The sequence below is a fragment of the Ptiloglossa arizonensis genome, chromosome 2 (genome assembly GCF_051014685.1).
Source record: "Ptiloglossa arizonensis isolate GNS036 chromosome 2, iyPtiAriz1_principal, whole genome shotgun sequence".
Classification (NCBI taxonomy): Eukaryota; Metazoa; Arthropoda; class Insecta; order Hymenoptera; family Colletidae; genus Ptiloglossa; species Ptiloglossa arizonensis.
In genome coordinates, this window is record NC_135049.1 from 10,200,500 (window position 1) to 10,223,129 (window position 22,630).

Below are 22,630 nucleotides of genomic sequence, written 5' to 3' on the forward strand. Positions count from 1 at the left end.
AACGAGACTAAGAAGTATTTACATGGGAATATCGTAACGCGTTCACAAATATAATTATACTTTTTCGTGGAATTATTTAATTCAGTGACATTGACAACCGTTTGAAAAAACTCTTAGTTTAGATCACGATATTAACAATTGTTCTTTCATTGTTAATAAATGAGAATCTTACAGTTCAATGAAGGGAAAACAAGGACGAAAATTTTCAATACAGAAGAATGTAGGTAATTAAAAGATTTATTTCTATTAATGAATTAATCATCGAAGTTCAACGACCGCAATAGTACATTTTAAACAATTTATGTCAGGCGTAGAATTTTCTTTTATAGATAGGAGAGAAATATCTTTCAAAAGGTACGAAAATCACTACTTTAACACTAGAACTACCAACGGAGTCAATTTGATTTGTTTCAAACTTCTTTTTGAAGTAACTCAATTATTAACGGTGTATTTGCCTACAATATTCGTGGACAATCATCAAAATGGACAACTAATGTTACTCGTAAATTAATTTCCCCTTTCCCCGTCTAACATCGAAGAAACATATGTAATCTTATAACAAAATGGTGATACGTTCACCATAGATAGTTCTAGTGTCAAACGTAAAGGAAAATTTGCATCTGTTGGGTCGTTAAATATGGATACCATACGTTTGCAAGAATTTAAATAATCGACAAATCTCACCTAATTATCTTCATGAAGACACTTTAGTCGGTTCGTTCCAATACTAATCGGTACACAATAATTTAACGCACATAAAGACACGTTTCCACATACCACCAGACTTTCGTATCGTTCCAGTTTCGCATACCTGCGCACCATATGCGTTAGGTTCTCGCCGACCATATACAGAAATCAGGAAACCGCCCAAAAAAAAATGTCCATTCTCTCGTGGCCCCCACTTAGACCCACACCCTCGAAGAGGATCTTGGAGGGAGAGAGCTCCCTTCACGATGTTTGGACTTTCACTACCGAGACATGCGTTTCGTTTCGTATAGAAAATACTCTCGTATATAAATAATCAATCTGCACCTTACATAATCACCATCGTCGCTCTTATCGGTCGAATGGAAATATTTATCCGAACGATACCAGTTTCGAAAGATACTCTTACGTATAAATAATATATTTCCTTCTTGCGTAATCACAATCATCGTTCTTATTGAATGGAAATATTTATCCGAGCGATACCAGTTTCCAAAGATACCCTTGCATATAAACAACGTACCCGCTTCTTGCATAATCACCATCGTCGGTCTTATCGGTCGAATGGAAATATTTCTCCGAACGATACCAGTTCCACGACACATGGAACGCGATTGCAAGAGCAATACCTGTTCCGTAATTACATCATTCCGGTGTTTAATATATTCATTTCGGTCAGCTGCAGTACGCAAGGTGACGTCCTTGCGTTTGCCTATTATTCAGTGGTGGTAACCATTCGCCACTTGCCGCCAACAAGCCGCGATCTGAACGTTTCCCGATGATCCCAGCTGAATTGTAAAACACATTCGGCCGTTCCGTTAATATCCAGTTCAAGGTGAACCGCACTTTCGAGCCGTATCAACAGGGAAAGTGGGCAGTCTGGGTGGTAGTAATTCTACTGTCAAGAACGTTTCTGCGCTGCTCTGTGAAGCAGTGTTCTTTGAATCGCGAACTCGACCGAAGCCACGTTCCCACGAGTCGCGCGTAGTTCCCGCTCGGATAGACCGTGTGTGGATTCGCATCGTTCACGGGGTTCCTAATCGTTTACATGGTGCTCATCCTAAGTTACGTCCTCGTTCTTGGGTCCCTGCACTGTGCTAGCGCAGGTGGACTCCAAGTCGCTTTTCAATGGAAATACTTGGATTGGGTCTGGCCGAATATTCCACTGACAGGGAAGAACTTCACGTTGGGCAACTCCTTCACGCAGGATGTAGACATCGACAGGACCGGTCGTATCTTCGTGACGAGTCCCCAATGGTTGGACGGGGTACCGATCACGTTGTCACTGGTGACAACTGCCTCGGGGAACGGTGGTCCATTGTTGGTTCCGTACCCCGATTGGACCTGGTTCACACCGTTCAATTGCGACAGCTTGATATCTGTTTATAGGTTGGCGGTAAATATCGCGACGATAAGTGTCATTTTGTGGGAATGTATTCTCGTGTACATTTAGCGATCTGGATTCTTAATGAATTTTAAAGTTTGCAGGATATTCAGTGTTGTAGTTGTTCGTTCAGGTGGTAGATGTTTGGGTAAATGCTTAACACATTGACTGGACGTAAATTTTGAAATTTTTTAGTCAACTGTCGAAGATTTTCTTCTGCATAGAATGAGTGTAATTTTTTTCTTTTCACCGTATGGGTTCTTAAAGAATTTTGAAATTGGTTTGAAATTATGTAGCAGTAAATATTGTATCATTGGTCAACCGAGTGGACAATCTTGAAATTCTTGGTTTAAATTGAAGTAGTTTCTTTTGGGTCATTTTTGTGTGCACATTTCTTCAAATTTTCTAGCTGTTGGTACATTTATTGTTGTATTCCAGTTAGATCGTTGGAAGGAATTTTGTATAATTTTCGTATAGAAGTAAAATTATACGTTTCTTGTATAAAAATTAGTAAACTTTCAAAATGTGAAGGATTAACGTCTTCATTACGAAGTATAATGGAATAGACGAGGTATAACCCGAATGCTGTTGTAGCCTAACCTCAAATTTAATTAACAAGCTTTTAGACCATGATTCATAATAGAGAGATCTATTTTCAGATTTAAAAAACTAATTCTTCACACTTTCTTGGTTAACCAGTTGTTTTTCTTCGAAAAGGTTGATTAGATCTTTACATAATTGTTCATAGTCGTTACTTGAAACATGTAGTTGAAAGTTCTGCTGAAGCAATGGACAACTTTTAATCTCTTCAAGGATATTTACACACACGTTTACTTTTAGATTTTTAATTCTTTAAAATTTTGTAATACGTGAATGGTCCCTAGAATTGTGAATAAATATCTGTAATTAAGTTTTTCAATAGTATAATATGACATTGACACAAAATTGATATACAATATATTCATTTGCATTTTCATACATTTCAAAGAAAGTAATTCCTTCTTGAACAGATTATATCGTAATTAATATAATTGTTTAGACATATATATAACCACATGTCATTTTAGTTTATTACGCAACAAAATTTTCGTAATTTCAAATGATAAAAAATAAAATTTTATAATAGACTGTTCAATTTTTAAGAAAAAGTAACGGTTAATTATTTTTAAAAATAATCAAATAGTCAACATTCAAACTCGCACAATGATCAAGAAAGAACACCCTTAGAAACTATTTTAACTTAAAAATACTACACGATACGAGTAAAACAGAAGTCGAGCTCGAGTCTGTTTCACAAAATTCAAGAAAAACTGAAGCAATTGGTCGTATCGATGAAACGTCGTCTGGAAAAATGATCGAGAACCCTTCGTGTGATTCAGCGCTAAACCAGTCAACGTGTTAAGAACGATGTAAAATCACATTAAGCGTACCAACAAAATCGACTGTCCAGATAGACGAGTGCAATCGTTTGTGGGTCGTGGATACTGGCCGCATCAGCTCGAACGCCGTTTGTCCGACAAAAATATTGATCTTCGATCTTGCGACCGATCGGATGATCCATAAATATGTAATACCGCATGATCAAGTGTTGTACGGGAAGGCAGCATTAGTTACGCCGATCGTCGATGTCGGAAAAACGTGTCTCGATACTTATCTCTACGTGGCGGACGTGGATCAAAATGGGCTACTGATTTACGACTTATATCACGATCACTCGTGGCGGGTAAACAATACACGTGGCAATGCTTTCGGTCCGGACGACGATGCCATGTTCATCACAATCGCCGGCGAAACATTTGATTTAACTGACGGCACCCTCGGAATGTCATTGTCACCGCACGGATTTTTCAACGAAAGGTACTGACATTTATTACACATTTATTTATGCAACTCCTCGAATCGACCGCACAGACATCCGTATATTATTCACGGGAAACAAACCGTTTCCCTGAGCGTCGACTCGACGCTTTTCCATTCGGTACAACCACGTCGAGATAACAAATTCGGAATATTAGTTTCCATTCAGTTACTATTTTCAGTAAATAGTTTTACGAAATCATTTTCAGTAAATAGTTTCAGGGAATTATTTTCAGTAAATAGTTTCAGAAAATCACTTTTAAGTAAATAGTTTCAGGAAATTATTTTCAGTAAGTAGTTTCAGGAAATTATTTTCAGTAAATAGTTTCAGGAAATTATTTTCAGTAAATATTTTCAGGAAATTATTTTCAGTAAATAGTTTCAGGAAATTATTTTCAGTAAATAGTTTCAGGAAATTATTTTCAGTAAATAGTTTCAGGGAATTATTTTCAGTAAATAGTTTCAGGGAATTATTTTCAGTAAATAGTTTCAGAAAATCACTTTTAAGTAAATAGTTTCAGGAAATTATTTTCAGTAAGTAGTTTCAGGAAATTATTTTCAGTAAATAGTTTCAGGAAATTATTTTCAGTAAATATTTTCAGGAAATTATTTTCAGTAAATAGTTTCAGGAAATTATTTTCAGTAAATAGTTTCAGGGAATTATTTTCAGTAAATAGTTTCAGGGAATTATTTTCAGTAAATAGTTTCAGAAAATCACTTTTAAGTAAATAGTTTCAGGAAATTATTTTCAGTAAGTAGTTTCAGGAAATTATTTTCAGTAAATAGTTTCAGGAAATTATTTTCAGTAAATAGTTTCAGGGAATTATTTTCAGTAAATAGTTTCAGAAAATCACTTTTAAGTGAATAGTTTTGGGAAATCATTTTAGTAAATTCATTCGGTAAATATTTCCAAGTGGTTGTGTATCATAGTTTTTTTTTTTTCACAAAAATAGTTTTTCTTTCGTGTTCTGAACAGGTTTCTATTCGTTAGGGGAGAATAATTTAGCGCGGCGATGCGTAATTTTCAGGTACCTTTACTTCAACTCTTTGGCTAGCTATTACCAAAAGTTTACGGACACGATGTCGTTGAAGCGAAGTAAATGCAATGAACCGATTGTGTACCAATCGAATCATAAACGAGCAAGCCAGGCAGGAGTCCAAGCAACTTCTCGGAGGGGCGTGATATTTTTCCAGTTAGTCCAATTAACGGCGGTCGCTTGTTGGAACATCGAGAAGCCATTTACACCGGAGAACGTGGTAATAATTGCTCAGGATGAGTTGACACTACAGTACGTGAGTGGTATCAAAGTAATCACAAATATTCGGGGCGAGGAGGAATTGTGGTTCAACACGAACAGACTCCAAAAGACGATAAACATGACCCTAAAACCTAGCGAGGTAAACTTTCGTTTGATCAGAGGAAAGGTGGACGATATTATTAGGGGTACAAATTGCGAACCTTCGGGAATCAGACAGGCAGCCCCGGATACTTGTTCATGGCACAAGATATAAATCAGGTAAATCGTATCGTCGAAATCAATGTTACCTCAAGAGTTCCTCTACAAACACCTGTACGTAAAACAAAAGGTTTCAACAGGGTTAAACGCATGTTTGATACAATTTATTGAGTGAGCTATCTGTTGATCAGAGATAAGTAAAACTCTACTTTAAATAATAATCACGATGTCTTTATTGCGCACGTATACAGATATGAAAAAGCGTGTGAATTGCATAAAAGACGAGGTGCAGTTAGCACTGTTTTGATACCCAAGCTCGAAAAATAATCTATGAAAATAGTAAGAATAATTTATTTCCAGAATTTGCACACATTATTATCATCGAAATATTTGTAAAACTTTTTATACAATGTACGATAAATTAACACGTATAGTGAAAGATTTTTGTAAATATCGTTTCTTCTCGGTACCTACTATAGAGTGTTTAATTCAAAGTCCTGTGACATTGTCAATTGTTTACATTTCACTGTAATCTTTTCAGTTGAAAACAAAGAAAATCGATAATTGTTTACCTTCAAATTACAGTACACCCCCTAAAGAGGTAGTCTGGTTTATAGATTTCAGATTTAGGCCTCCTTTGCATATTAATTTAAAACAAAAATATTAGACTTACCAATTTTAAAGTTTGTACATATATCTGTATGTACTTCACGCGTTTGTATACATTTCTTCAAGCATTAATGTTCACACTCGAGTTGTGCACTATTGCATCGAAGAACATAAAATTTATTCGATAGTGCCCATGATTTAAACAGTTGTGATTATCCGAATCAAAAAACTAAACAGATTCTTTTTCTGCACGATTGTGGTCATAGTTCGGTTCAGAATTTCGCCCAATAATGATCCAATTTGTGAAACTGTAACTTCGAAGAGAAGTTTAGTTTTTATCAGAAAGTATCCTCTTTATTATACATCAACTATAAAAGTTCCCGTAAAGACAATCCTGATCCACGCGATAGAGGATCGTGTACTTTATACACGTGCAAAGTTTCAAGTCAATCCATTAACTACGTCTTGACCACCAGTTTGAAAAACTAGTTTCGAGAAAAACGTCTTCGAAAGTTTCAACGTATAGTGTTACATCGCACAGAGAGTTCCCTTCAAAGTCCCATAACTCGGTCCATTTCACGAATTCCGACGATCCGGTTATCACCGCGCGTTCTCCGGACCTAGAATTCCCGAAAGGCTCCAAAAAAAAAAAGAAAAAAACGAAATTTTTCCAAATTTCAACCCAGAATATCCCACTCGGAGCTCACCGTTCCCACACAATTCCCGACAACCACCGAGCACTTTCTATAGTCGGAACGAATAACCGCGTTAACGATTCCGATTACCATTGTTTCGTTTTCACTTTTCCCTTTTTTTTCTGTCGAAGACCGTACGGTAACTAAACGTCGAGGACCGGTTCAGTTATCCCCGAGAGGATAAGCCGCAAGAGCAGTTGGGGGGAGAGTTTCTGCGAGCGACAGCCAGCGTGTAGCAATTTAGTTAACCGTTTCATTGCTACCTTTTGAGATGTAACGACGAGGTCTGGCCGTGACAGGGGCGTCACTGGAAGCCCCCAATGTTTCGATGGGGTAGAGTTAGCTCACTGCTGCGGGAACAACGGGGACAGAGAGAGGTGTCGCGAGTCCTGGCAAACTTTTCTGAACAACGAGATCGGTAGAGGCAGGGGCAGGGCCTCGAGATCCGCGGAGACGATATCCTCAAGTTTTATCAGCGTTTTCGGTACCGCAAGGTCGTACCGGAGGTCGAAGGTGGGCGGTTGGGTGGGTGTGGGCCGGTCGAGATAAATGCGCATTCACGAGGAATTGTTCGTGTTACGGCCGCGGCACTCTCGGGATACCAATAGAGCGCGCAATGCCGGGAAATTCGTGTCACCTACTTCTCTTTCTACGGCGCAGTTCGGCGTGTGACTAATGGCGGCATATTCATGGCACAGCTTCGCCTCTCTACGCTCCCCCTCAACACTACCCCCGGTCCCACACCCTTCGCGAAGCTCTGGCAGTTAACCTCAGACAACCCCTTCGTCGTGATAATATACGGCCGCCCTTAAATTTTCGTTCCCCTTCGGTGTCTCCTGCCCCACCCACGCGTCCCCGGCGTCAGCCTATCCAGCCACGTATGGCAGAAAACCTTCCGCGTTGGTCGGTTCACCGTTTGATAACCGATCTAACCCAGTACTCGCAATGCTCGAACGAAGAACGCTGAAAAGTTGACCGCGACTCTTTTTTCTCTTCCGTTCGTGGTTAATTACGTCGACTGTGAAACGATCAAGGGGAGAGAGATCACTCGGAATATGGTAACCCTTGTATCGTAGTTAGGTGTACTCTTATACCTTGTATTTGGTATATCAATGGAATAGATAGAAAAATGAGCTGAATCCTATGTGTAGATAATGGAAATAGAATGAACAGAGTTGGAAAAGTAACTAATTGTAGTTGTATCGTAGTTAGGTGTGATTCGATTCGATACTTACGAATCGAAACTTAGCAAATATTTACGCATCCAATACTTGGAAAACCCTACTAGTAGACTTTTGATTTCATCCACTTTTGATTTTCATTTCTCTTCCGTTTCGATTTTCGGTGGATATTGGTACTCGCGTTTTTTTTTATCTTTTTATTTTCGCCTCTTCTAGATATTATAATTCTCAGCTCCGCTTTCCGAGTACAGGAAGAGAGATTTCACGACCAATTTTTATTTCGTTAATTTTGTCGCGCGAACAATAGTTTAACCACCCTAAGTAGGTGCGAGGGGTTTTAACGAAGTCTTAACCGTTGATCGATTTAATCGAAACAAATAAATTAGGTATACGAACGAAAGATAAGGAAGAATTTACCCTTAATCGTAAAAGAAAGACAAATTAGGTGTTTGGTAGACGGTTGCGTGTTTACTTACGAATCAAGACATAAGAAACACTTGTGGTTTCGTATTTCCAAAGAAACATCAAATATGATCGTGTTCGCCTAAATTCAACGCCCGTGCCCTGCAAAAGTGAGTCTCGGGGACCACCGTCTGGCCCCTCCCAAGTCCCCTACCTGTGATGGAGCTCCCAACGCTGATGACGCGTGAAAAACTTAAAGTCCGTACGAGATAAGGTTATCGAGGGGTTAATAAGTAAGGATATAAAGAGGCAACGATAACAGGCACCCGTAAAAACGCGACACCGCCGTTCAATATTCTTTTTACGCGATTTCGTAAAGTGGGGCTGACTGAGTTACGGCACCCGTTCAATATACCATCGTCATATCGCGGTATTATAAAATATTGCGATCCGAGCGGCGAGACCGCGCAAGAAAGAGAAGAAAAAAGGTGGGGGCGGGGGAGGAGGGGCGGCGGTGGGGGGGCTGATATACCCAGTTGACCGCAAACGATCCACGCGGGAGCACATTTTCACGATCGAACTCGTTACCTTAAGAGCACGACGTAGAATTACTTAAGAGGTGATAGGCGTCAGCGGTAAAGTCCCCGCGCGGTCGATGCGTCCGCGAGCTGCGCGAAGAAAAGGTTCCCCGAATCGTTTTACGAGGGTACTTTTAAAACAGCTTTACGAGAACACCGGCCGGAATTTCGAAATAAATTTGCATCACTTTTACCGCCCCTAATATACATAACTACCACTGTTCGGCACTGATACTCGCGTCCACGCGCCGAGTGCCCGCAATATGATACACACAAACGCCCCTCCGACAGAGAATGGAAAAGGATGCGCTCTTTGGGCCGCGCTCAGAACCAGCGTAACCGGGAAAATAAACTGAATCTCGTGTACGAGGGTGGGGGAAGGTTGAACGAGCACAGTGGGAAAAGTAACGAGTTGTAGTTGTATCGTAGTTAGGTGTGACGTTATATTTGGTATATGACCTTGTATTTGGTATATCAATGGAATAGATAGAAATATGAGCTGAATCCTATGTGTAAATAGTGGAAATAGAATGAACAGAGTGGGGAAAGTAACGAGTTGTAGTTGTATCGTAGTTAGGTGTACTGTTATACCTTGTATTTGGTATATCAATGGAATAGATAGAAAAATGAGCTGAATCCTATGTGTAAATAGAGTGAACAGAATGGGAAAAGTAACGAGTTGTAGTTGTATCGCAGTTAGGTGTGACGATATACCTTGTATTTGGTACATCAGTGGAATAGATAGAAAAATGAGCTGATACCTATATGTGAGTAGTGGAAGAAGACAGAATGGACAAAGTGGAAGAAATAACGGGTGTTTCTACTGTACTGTGATTAGGTATAATTATACTCTATACCTGATGTACCATGCAATGGGTAACAGTAGTCAGAAGAATAAACTAAGTCCCGTGTCTAAGAAATAGAGGAAGATATCATGGGCGGAGTGAGACAAGTAACGGGTGTTTCTATTATAGTTGGGTACACCGTTATATTTTATACCTCGTGTACCGATAAAATAGTTAGCAGTGTAGTCAGAAAAATATGTTAAATTCTATACACAAGGAACGGGGAAAGACAGGATGGGTAGAATAAGAAAAGCGAGACGTGTTTCTATTGTAGTTAAGTACACCATTGTATCCCTGGTGTACCAAAGCAATAGGTACACCCGTTACTTCTTGGTCTCCGCCCCTGGTGTCCCCCTCCACACGTGCGATTCGGTTTATTTTTCCCAGCTACGTTGGCCGTGAATCACCGTTCGTTGCGAGAAACTCGGCAAAACTGTAGCCACTTCTCACGATTCGGGCTAAGTTGGCTGCGCGCGCAGCCTGCTGGTAAGCTACGAACAGGTGTCGTTGTATAAAAATTCAATTACGGTCGGTTAATGAATTCACCGAAGCAAGTACCGTCCCCGAAGAATATTTCCCAATTAAGAGATAAAACGAAAGAGCGACAAAGCGAGTGGGGTCGGGTTCGGGGGACAGGGTACAGGGTACAGTGAAGAGGAGGTGGGGGGGCATTAAATGTATCGTTCGCTGGGAATGAAATTTTAAAGTTTAATCGTGAAATTAACCGCGTATTTCACAGTCACGGCTTTTCCACCGGCCACGGTAAATTACTTGTTTTTCTCCGAATTCTACCGCTCCGCGTGTTTCGAACAAACCCGGTGGGAGGGGTCAGGGTGAGCGGTGGGGGAGGGGGAGGCCACCGTCGCGGTGAAAGCGAACACGGAAAGCCGCGAGGTGAGCCCACGCGTTCGCGCTACCTTCCAGGGAACAGAGCTCACGTGGTATCCGCTCTGCAATTCGAAGGAACGCGGAGTTCCTGGCCGCGATGGAACGTCGGGAGAATTTCGGGCATCTCTCCTGTCTTTATTAAGGCAGCTCATCTATAATTCACCGAGTGGCCTAGACGGGCTGACAGTGCCGGACTCACCAGCCGCATAAACACACGGCATCTCGTGCAGAGGCTCGTGTACACCGGTGTGTGGCATGCATTGCAGTTGTCAGCTCTAGTCAACGTGTAATTTACTATCTTGCCTCGGCTCAATGCAGCTGCACCCGCTGCTCGGAACCTGGACCACCGACCGCCGTCTGCCAGCCAGAACGTCGGCGCTAACGGCTACGGGAACCTGAACATCGGCCGCACTGCTGTTGCCGTATTGCCGTTGTTGCTGTCGCTAGTCGCGATCCAAGTGGGCGATAATGGCCGGCCAGGTACTACTGACCACTCGAAACCAGGTCAGTGGAAGGCCCCCCATAAACTAGCCGCTATATCCTGGTAACCGCTTCGCCATTAGTTCACGGAGATGTTTAAAGAAGCTGGTGTTGTTGTCGCGATAGACTGGCTCGCTGACGTTACGATGAAACGTTTCTGGCGAAGCTTGTTATTAGCGTCCGATTTCGTCACGGTTTCGTCTCCAGGGGTTTTAGAATCCTTCGAAACGAAGCGGAACCGCCTTTGTTGGTAATAATGGGAAGCCAAGAGGTGAGTCGCTCGGTTTTAGAGAATGGATGATTGCAATGCTTCGACGAAGAAATTTTGATCAGTCGTGGTGTGTGAACAATGTATTTCGTGGCTTCGTTTGTATCGATGGTCTTTAAAGGACGAATTTTATGTTTCGATCTTTCTCAGAGGACCTCGTTCGATGTCTTGACACTTTCTTTTTCGTTTCGTGAATAGTCCCATGAGAGAAAATAGAGAAGTGTTTTTAAAATGTAGCCATTCGAATAAAGTCACTGAATTTTGTTCGAATACTGGTAATATTATCTTTCGACAAGTATGAAAATGACAAAACTGAGGAATAATACAAAATATGTTTCTCTAATGGCTTACAATGTGCTTTAGAGATTCTTGGGAAAGACTCTTTTAATATCAGTAGTCGTAGCTCTTCTGATGTTATACGTTCTTGTCGATGTTATGGTACTTTTTAATTTATGAATTAATTTGTGTCTTATTTCTATAGTTGATTATACAGTTCTATTATTTGTTTCGTGCTAATTTGAAATGGCCAGAATTAGTTTTAAACGTTATAGAAGAGTATTTCGTTTGAAGGAGACATAAAAGGATGTACTATGTTCGGATAATTATACATTAGAATAGTAGAGATTTCCAGAGTGAAAAAGGTTCCAGGTATTCTAATAACAAAGATTCGGATGAAGGAAGTTCTGCTGTACTCGTATATAGATAACAGAACAGCAAGTGAACTGTATCCACATTATTGACTGCGGTTAAACTTTGACGTAACTCTGTTACATAATTATACTTCATCATCCAAACTAGATTTGGTTATTTAGTAATGATAATAAGCTACAGAATTTGCGAGCTCGTTAAGATTAACGAAATTTAATTGCAGTAAATCTTGTAAATCTTATTTAATTTTTCTTATTTAATTTTCAGTTCTTATTTAATTTTTTGAGAATTTTAAGGATTACAATCTCAAAAATGTGAAAATGAAAAATTCTGTTTAGATAAAATTGTGTTTGTTGGGTCTGGTAAAACTTATACAAATTTTAACAAATTTTTGGTGCACTAGATGTCAAGTTGAAAGATTAAAATTTGATTTTAAAATACTCAGTATGTGTTTAAGTAATATGTCATATTATAGAGTGTCTGTAAAGGATTAAAGATTCTCTGAAATATAGGTTTGACAACGACTTGATTTAGATTATATACATATATTTATAAAAAAAAGATTTGATATATTGTCAAATAATTAACGAAGCGATGTAATAATTAGATTTGTTTCATTTCAGTAATACAGTATACACGTGCAAGTGACTGTAAAATATGGGGCAATTACTTCGTAATAGTCTGATGCATTCTGTTAGATAGATAAAATTTAAACGAAAGAGTATGCCCATTTAAATTTTAACCGTAAAATATTTTCTAACATAACGCAAGATAAAAGCCGAAATATTCGTTATAAAAGTCCATAAAATCACGATCAAGTGTTTCTTGTTTTTTTTTTGTTTGCTTAAAGGGCATCTTGTCTCGTTTTTTTACCTCGATGTAAATCTCATCAATTTCATGCCAATAACTGGGCAAGCTATTCCATATTTTAATTTAAAAAAGACCTTCTTACGCTGATTTAACATTTTGAAAATTATGACGTGAAAAGAAACTTCTACGTTCGAGGACTTCGAATACATTTATACATTTAATCAATAATCGAGGTACCCAAGTACACGAGTAAAGAAAGCACTAGGTAAATTATAAACAAATTATAGAAACATTTTACAATTATACCGAATACAAAATTCTTCGTTGAAACTGTTTATTTATTAATAACGATCTATGTATCACTACAATATTACATCTTCGCTAGATTTGGTTTCCTTATAGAATTGAGTAACATTTGATTTATGACACGGTACAGCACAAATAATCTATAGAAGTTTTTACGCGGTTTAAATGTAAGGTGTTTTGTTAAAGAAAGTAGGAGTTTTCTTTCACACGGTCTCCACGTTATATAATATAGTATAAGGTTGTGTTTATCGCCTTGTCTCGCACAATCGTCTTTGTTTGAGAGTCAATAGCAGCACGTATATATGCGAAGTACATTGTCGATCCACTTCAACGTTGGATCATATTATAGTTCCAAGTATCTTTTCCCTAAAATTTCTAAAGAGAGTACGTGGCACGTCATAAAAAGGGTCAGGAAAAAGTTTTGAGGAAGTATAGAAACGAAATCATCGCTATATATTCGATTTATTCAAGCAGCATGCTCGGAATACTCGAGTACCTCGGTTATTGATACAAAGATTAAAGAAGCTTCTCTAGGTATTGCAGCAACTTGTCTAACATAACGAGGGAACGTTACTAGAAACCTTCTTATTAACTCCTGATTTCTTCCCAGCAGCTTTTACGCTCACTTAAGAGATACCTGCATAAAGGTAACAGAACAGGAAGTGAACCGTATCTAGATTATTGGCCGCAGTGAAACTTTGACGCAACGAGTTGCTACACAATATAATTCCATTACACAATCACATTTGACAGTTAAATTGGATTTAGGATATTACAAGATGGGAAATTTATGAGCTTGTTATGATGGACGAGTTGCATTAAATAATATACATCTAAGGATATTGTGAAATACCAGTGAGGCAACGCTTCGATTTGAATTATATAACTAAATTTACTTGCAAAAAGATTACAGTGCACTTTATTTAGGTATATTCCAATAAATTTTAATGCCAGTAAAAAAATTCTTAGCGAGGTAAGAGCAATTTTACGAAACAATCGGTGATTGTCTGGTGGCCAACTGCCCATTTCCTTTTATACATACTGAGTGTAATATTATACATATTAATAAATACATCGGTAACGTAACATTATTTCATTGTTGTTACGAGGTAATAGTCGACGTAACCCCACTAGTGCCGGATATAAATAACATTTAAAATACTATCGTTGAATTCAATTGCAGTTATAAATTGTAGTTTGTTATGGGCAGAGTTGAAATATTGAGTGTCTCCGATTTGATTGGCTCCACTTATTACATCATCGACGTAATGTCTATAAAATGTCAAAAGAAATGGCGAAGTGTTGATACAATGAGTGTCTAGTTCCTAGATAACTATGCATGTGTGACAATATTGAATCGAGTGGAACACCTACATGTGTGTATGTGTAAACCTATGATCAATCGGTAGATTTTATTGTTGAAAGGGAAGTATCTAGAGTTCGTGATACGGTGTACGGCGTGTATGAGATCATTAATAGGAATGAATGTCAGTATCTGTTCAGAGCGAGGCTGCAGAATACGTATGACCAGTTGAATAGAAACATATATAAGTGACCAGTGATTTCGTGTCTTAAGAGACAAGCTGATCGATATCGGGTATATATATGGCCTGTTTGAGTTGGGAACTATGTTTTCCGTAGAAATGGAATTTATGTGTGCCCTTGACTATGCTTTTATGCATATGTGTCAGTTCAAGCGTGAGCTGCAGGGAGTATACAAATTTTACTACCGATTTTATTGAAAACTAACCAGAACCTAATATAAAGCAAAATAAACTTAATGTGTATATTTCTTAAGTTCACGCATAGTCTGTAATTTACATTATATGTACGTGTGTGAATGTACTAACTCACCTAACCTCACCAAGTGTTACGAAATTCACAAATGAACCCGAATATAACTTAACCCAGACCAAAGACACTAGTGAAAATATATGTTCTCCGATTTCACTTTTGAATTTTGACATATAACATATATAGTACTAATTTGTGTATGGATCCTAACAAGAATCTAATTTACATGTGTACATTCAATAGTGAGTTCGATTTAGGTTGGATGTCACACTCGTGACATATGTATGGTTCTAATTTGTGCATCCTAACAGAAACCTAACCTAATTTCGATCATTCACTAGTAATTGTATACATTCGCTAAGATCTTAGTAAGAACCTAACCCAAACCTAATCTAAATATATATTGGGTTGTTCGAAAAGTCATTTCGTTTTTGAAAATGGAGAATATATAATTTAATAAAATGTTTATACACTCTAAAAAAAATTGTGCTTCATTTTCACCAAAAAAAACGAAATGACTTTCCGAACAACCCAATACATTCAATAATGAGTTTGATTTAGAAAAGATTTCACATTCGGAACATATTATTTACACTGTTAATCCGTGTGTTCTAAAAGACACCTAACCTAACCACGACCGTTCATTAGTAATTGCATATATTCGTTAAATTATTGATAAGAACCTACCTTAAACCTAATTTAAATATATACACCCAATAGTGAGTTTAATTTAGGAAAGATTTCACCCTCGTGACATATATTCTATACAGTGTTGATCCGTGCGTCTTAACAGAAACCTAACCTAACCCCCGTTGACTAGTAATTGCATACATTCGCTAAATTATTGATAAGAACCTAACCTAAACTCAATCTAAATATATACATCCAATAGTGAGTTTAATTTAGGAAAGATTTCACCCTCGTGACATATATTATATACAGTGTTGATCCGTGCGTCTTAACAGAAACCTAACCTAACCCCCGTTGACTAGTAATTGCATACATTCGCTAAATTATTGATAAGAACCTAACCTAAACTCAATCTAAATATATACATCCAATAGTGAGTTTAATTTAGGAAAGATTTCACCCTCGTGACATATATTATATAATATACAGTGTTGATCCGTGCGTCCTAACAGAAAGCTAACCTAACCTCGACCACTCGCTGGTAACCGTATACATTCGCTAAGCTCACGGTGCATCTGTGACGTGTATCGCACACAGCTGTAATTTGTGCTCTAGTGGGTAGTCGAGTTTATAAATATTAAATACAACATTATTCGTAACAATATTCTCCCGGCGAAGAACAGCGGTTCCGACACCACCGGTTGTTTTCTCCGCTCATGTTTCCGACCTGCCGTCTCTTCAGACTGTTTGTCTATGCAGCATTCCATCCATCTGTTTCTGCGTTGCCGCGTCATTCCATCTCCTTTTCTCTTTTCTTGCACGAGCAGCGGCGCAACGCTCGGTTGAAATGTCGTTTGCTTTGCGAACCGGTCCCTTACATTCGTAACCGTTCGTTATCGTTAGTTCCGCTTGGCGAGACGCGTTCACGGCGTAAACACGTACGTAGCTACATAAGCGCGGAACGTTGCGCCCCGGTGGGGGCGAGAGGAGGAGAGACAGGGGGCTGACAGTGAGTACGAGCGAGGTTTGAGAGCGCATTTCGGAGGAAGGTGTGGCCGTTTCGACTTCTCCCATTCGTTACCTTTGCCGCGAGCGCACGGACGTGCGAGCGCGCCGAGTCATGTTTACGAGCGCAAATAACGCTGCCGCCCGCAACTTTTTGTTGCCGGTTTCCCTTCCGTCTTTTTTTCTTTTTTTTTTTGTTTTCTTCTCTCTCGCGACGCTCGCGGATACACGCGCGCCCCGTCGATGGTGTCACGCTTTGGTAATCGTGCCCTTACGCTCGACACAGGACCGGCTGGGGGTAACGCAAACTAGGGCAATAGTCGCGCCCACGTCACGTGTTTCGAATCTTCCGAATACGAAGAGAAATACACGAAAGCCGAGATTTGGTCTTTCGGATCTGCTCTTCGTTGAAATCAGAAATCACTCCGACGGTTTTACGCAAACTTCAAAGCTGCACCCCGTGTCTATCGGTATGGTTGCTAACGATGCGAAGTAAAAATTTGTTCGTTCTATGTTGTACCTTTACGAGAGTATTGTTAACGAGTCGGTGAGGTCATCTCGGTGAAAATGAGTCGAAATACGATCTTATTTAGAGTATTTTCAATTATACGTTATTTGGAGCTTTTTTCGAAAACCTTTCATTATTTGGAATGAAAAATTGTGCGAGATTGCGTTCAGTCAGAGAGAATCTTGCCATTCGATTAATATTATTGTTTTAAGATTACAAAGAAAAATGTTAAAAGTATTGATTTGCATTCGTATCGACACACCTGTGCTCGGTAAAGCTTTCAAGTTTCAATCGTGATAACCGATTCTCCCTTTATGGTAATCGGTGGTCCCGACTTTTGATTTTAAAAAGTGATAGTACTGTAATAAATAAAATATCAAAATTATTTCTTACGGCCAGTGGAGCTTTGACGCAATCAAGGGGTAACAACATTTTGATGGAGTACTCCGTAAAGGTAATTTCTCACTGCGAGATTGTCAGTAGAAAAGAATTTTGTAAAATAAATAAACTCTAAATACAGAGAAAAATATTTCATTTACGATAATGTTTGTGTTTATTGTAGATATCTTAATTATCTGTATCGTGTATTTTTCACATATTTTTCTAATTCACTTTCTCTTTTCTTTGTACCATCCATAAAATGTGCTAATTTGTCAATCTTTGCTAAGTATCGTATTAAGTTCTATATTGTGACTCACATAAACGAAAATCATGTAACTTGTTACAGACTGCTCAATATATCGTTAAGAAAGAACAATATACTATTGTTCAATATTTGAAAAATCGACAGCACCCTTCGCTCAGTATTTGTATATATTAAAAAATATGTAAAGGTCATTATTAATATAGCTTCTCTATCTCTCTTTCTCTCTCTTTCCCCTCTAGTTACATTAATAAAAGGATTTGAAAGTTTTAACCCGCTATTGAACCGTTTTCTTTAATTTGTATATTATAATAAACACTTTATTCTACATTTTAATTTTTTTTGTTTTGTAAAATTTAAAAAAAAGTATACTCGTAATAGCGTCGAAATTTAACTTGCACAAAGCAGCCAGCAACTCTAGGGCTGGTTCGACAATGGCATTAACGCACACACACATACAGAGACATTGGTTATTTAAACGGTGTCGTTACACAATCGGCTGATATCTGCTGTTGTTTTCACTTTTGTTTACTAGGACATCCAGCGGGCTATACCTGAACATTACCCATTTGATGCCGCGACCTATAAATTTTGTCTACGTATCTGTAGCGTAAATAAATAACCGTATCGATTTATCCGATATTTATTCACGGAATAAATACATACATCGACTTTCGCGCCATTCTGTTTCGAGTGTAGGATTTTTCCAAATTTGTGGAAGTTTTATTCTAACAAATGTTACGAAACGCGCTCGCTGTAAGTTTATCGTGACCGGGATCTTTTTTTAATTTATAGTTAAATTAACATAGTTGCAATAGCGATTCTAGACTTTGATACGGCTCATAAAGTTTCACGAGGTGTATAATTTTACGCGGAATAATTAAACGAATGATAATCGTCTTTTACATTAAACAGTCCATTATCTGCCTCGTGAAGTAGCGGAACAGCTTCTATTTATTTGTTAAAATTTGCACAATGCTGATATTTCTTGTTTTAATTGCTATAAGCTTACTCACTTCTGCATTTCAGTTTAGAACAATGGTATATTAATGTCAGGTTATTTCATAATTTTTTTATTTTAGTTAATTGCTAACCTACGGAGCGATCATCCTCTTGTACGATCTTTTTTACTTCTAAATTAATTATTAATACCTGTTTCATAGAAATCAGGTGATTCTTCATCAGAATGATCAGTTTCAATAATGTTTCTGTGTTTGAAAAAGTAAATGTACAGGATTTATAATAAATCCTATTATAAATTTTGTTATTATACGCAGTAGCTAGTGAGATAAGATCTTTATTACATTCGAAAAACCAATTATACTTATAATGAATTTTCTTTATATTTATTTTTAAGTGAAACATATCAGCTATTTTATGTAAATTAATTGCAGTGACTATTAAAAAACTGAATACAAAGTATTGGTGAATGTTTATTGAGCTTAAACGAGTAGAACGATGTCAGTCTACGCAATTCACAACTAACATTTAGCAACTAAACTTTTTTTATCTAACATATTAAGAGGAAGTGAAGTCTAGATTCCATCTAATACAATTTACAATCCTTCCACGTTTTATACAATACTTCTATTGCTTTGTATATTTCGTCTTATTACATAAACAAAAGTGTACATATTTTATAATCTACATATTTTTGTAGATTAAATCAACGTTTAAGTCTTACGTATGCCTTAATACGTCATTAAAATTATTGTTGGCTGTTGTGTCTCAAGTTTAACTACCCCTTCACAAGAATAATCTAATTCTAATCTATTAAATTTCCTTTAAACCTTGTAACATCTTTAGTTAATTTAAATTCATATAATCAAGTTAGACTAATTGATATGTATATTTAACGGTGGGCACTGCGGTCAAATCCGGCATACGTTTATGATGTTTCGTTTTATGATAAATAGATGTAGATAATACTGGACAAATTTCATAATTTAGTATACAGTGAGTATAGTTTAATAGCAGAGCATAATAGATATTCTAATGATATGGAAATCTTTCTATTTCTATATAGCAACTGTACTCATTGTAATCCTGCTATAACACTGTCTATTCATACTATTCATTGAGCATTAGTGCAAATTATTAACATCTGAATAAAGAGTTTGTTACTTACAAGCATGGTTTATTGATATAAATGTTGTGATCTGACATGTAGGAAGAAGCTTACAGAAAGTTATTACAATCAGTATTAGATACATACTCCATAAAGTTCTTCGTTACTGTTTCCTGGTTTTCTTTGTCTTGTAGACCACGTGTTACACATGATTCATACCAGATACTAATCTTCAATTTGTCGTAATGAACTTCTGCATTTTACGACATCCTGCATTATATTACACTTGAATAATTTTATTCTTCTTTCCGCTACAATTAACAAGAATTCTTCTAGATACCAATTTTCAATTTGCTGCAATTAACTTCTCATTGTAAATCATTGTGCATTACATTACACTTGAATCATTCTATTCCTCCCTCCACTACTTTTAATAAAAGCTTTGTTTGTCGAGAAATGAAATAGATTAGCGTTATATTTCAGTCTTTGCAGGTGCATATGTTACATTCGCGTGTTACAACTAGAATACACCTGCTCACCATATTAACTCTCCAGTAGAAGCATTTCTATTGAAATATAAATAAACCAACGGAGTTTGGCAAACTTCTAATTTGTTTTTCTTTTATTCTTTATACATACAAAAAGAATAAAAGAAACACAAATATATAAATATATTTTCACCGAACTGACCTTTCGTCGATTCAAATTACCTCCAAATATTCCTACTCTTTTCGTACAATTCACAAATTCTGTTATCACAATTAATAATATAAGAAACTAAAAAAATTATTATAGTACATATACACTATCTTTTTGTCCGGGTATATTCTAAAAACCTCCACAATCCGTGCTAAAATCAACACTAAATGAGATCACCTAACGAATGAGGTTGGTTCATTCTTCGTTTATTATTTAATTTTCAAATTCAACCTTCGAACATACCATAAATTATCAACACTCTCGCATCCTCCAAGTAGCTTCACCGTATCCACAAACTATACGTCCCGTGAAGGAGAAACCCATAACCCCGATAAAACGTCTCGCGAATATTCCATTTAAGTTCCTCCAAGCAATAAAGACTCCAGCGGCCAAGGTACAGAGATTGCCACCACGAGATCCGTATTATACAAAAATTTTATACCCAATCACCGCGTATCAATGGATCGGGAACTATCTCGGTTGCGCAGCTTTCGAATATACTTTTAAATAATTCATCAGTTTCGGCGTGAGCCGTTCCCTTTCACGCATTGAGGTGAAACTACCACGTGGAATAAAGAGCCCATGGAGGAAAATCGACGATAGGAGCTACCAGCACGGATTCGCGGAGCTACCGTGCCGTTCGCCAATTTTCGTACATCGATATATCGCGAAAGGAACGATCGCTGCAGGATAGACGTAATGAATAGCTCGGATGGAAATACACCGGGTCAGGTGCAGGTTCCAACGGAAGATAGTCGATGGATGTAGCGGCAGTGGCGACGGGGGTAGGTATGGGTGCAATCAGCGCGATGATAACCAGTATTACCACGTCAACTCAACCCATCTAGCTAGAGATCTTCGTGGCGTAATTCCCCGGGGTTCTATTTGCGAGCAGGAGGACGAGCGTGGATCGTACGACGCGTTACGGATGATGTATTCCGCATTATTTATTTCCAGCGAGTAGCAGCGCCCGTGGCTCGACGCTACAACAAAATAGAAATCATCCGACGTGGAGCTGTACGTTCACACCATTGATTTTTGAGCCGAGCCATCGGCCATCAATCGTGGAAACGCTATGGCGTGATTAATTTTGTCGGGTCCCTCTGCCGCCGAAACTGCGCGAGCGCGTCGCACAATTCCTGTCGATGACAGAATACGTCCCTTGTCAATCGCTACTTCATTGAATATGTTTAATAGCCGCGAGTCATCGGCAATTGATCGAGCGGCTTAGTTTGATGGATTTCTCGCCGAACGTTTCTGTGACGGACGCGCGAAGCTTAGGCGAATATCAGTCCCGGAAAAATTAGACCGACTCTGAAGCGACGACAGGGGCCAAAAGGAACATTCACCAACAGTTGAATTCTTCTTCGTCTCGATTTTACAAAGTTTCGTTAAGTTTTTAGCGTTGTGTTATATTTTCTAACGGTGAAATTTGAGTTGAACTTTCGGGGGTAGTTTCAACTAGTAATGTTATTTTCGAGACTGTTGGAAATACGAGGAATTATTCCGTATATAAAGTACTCGAATCGTTACAATTAATAGTAATAATAATTAACTAGGTTCAGGACGAAGAACGATCAGAAATGTATCTAAAACATTGAGTTTGATCTAAGAATTAAAAATAAGGAAACAGTAGAATAAATGGAAATATTATTCAAAAAGTGAGAATAAACATTATTCGAAAAAATGTAAAAATAATTTCAGGTTTCGAAATTAATGTTTAAAAGGTCATTGTTGGTGTAGTTATGTAACACGATAGAAATTAATAATCGAAGTCTGTCAGAGAAACGATTCTCTCGATAATGTACGACAATTTGTTAAATCGTGAAATTTAGGTACGAGTATTGATTTACGCACGCTAAAAAAAAAAAAAAATAGTACTAGAGTTGAACCTCAGTGGGAATAATTTAGAAAATGCAAACGTTTACATCCCGAGGCATTCGACGACTAACTCCGAACACTTTCCCCTGCAGACATTGGATCATTCATTCAAATGCCTGACCATCCAGGTTTATGGATCCACTGGTTCCAGAAGGATGCAAGTTTCTGCGATTTTACAACCCTGGTGTCCTATTTTATGCCCTTGTCAGTGACGTACTGGCCAACGCTCTTAAAAGTGAATGGGCCAAGATGTCTTCCAATCAACGTAAACAAGTCACAATATTGGCAA

The 22,630-nt window shown here is 38.0% G+C and overlaps 1 protein-coding gene across 2 annotated transcripts; it reads left to right on the top strand.

The window, feature by feature from the left end:
* Window positions 1–1,385: 1,385 nt before the first annotated feature.
* On the top strand, window positions 1,386–22,622 carry LOC143155085 (major royal jelly protein 9). 2 transcript variants are annotated; one of them, XM_076327388.1, is made up of 4 exons: window positions 1,386–2,101; window positions 3,540–3,946; window positions 4,975–5,463; window positions 22,434–22,622. In XM_076327388.1, exons 1-3 carry the CDS (start codon window positions 1,754–1,756, stop codon window positions 5,456–5,458), a joined length of 1,239 nt encoding a protein of 412 aa, XP_076183503.1. In that variant the 5' UTR covers window positions 1,386–1,753; the 3' UTR covers window positions 5,459–5,463; window positions 22,434–22,622. The 2 variants fall into 2 exon arrangements, with proteins under 2 accessions (XP_076183503.1, XP_076183502.1); XM_076327387.1 differs by lacking the exon at window positions 22,434–22,622 and having other exon boundaries at window positions 1,387–2,101; window positions 4,975–5,836.
* The last annotated feature ends 8 nt before the right edge of the window (window positions 22,623–22,630 follow it).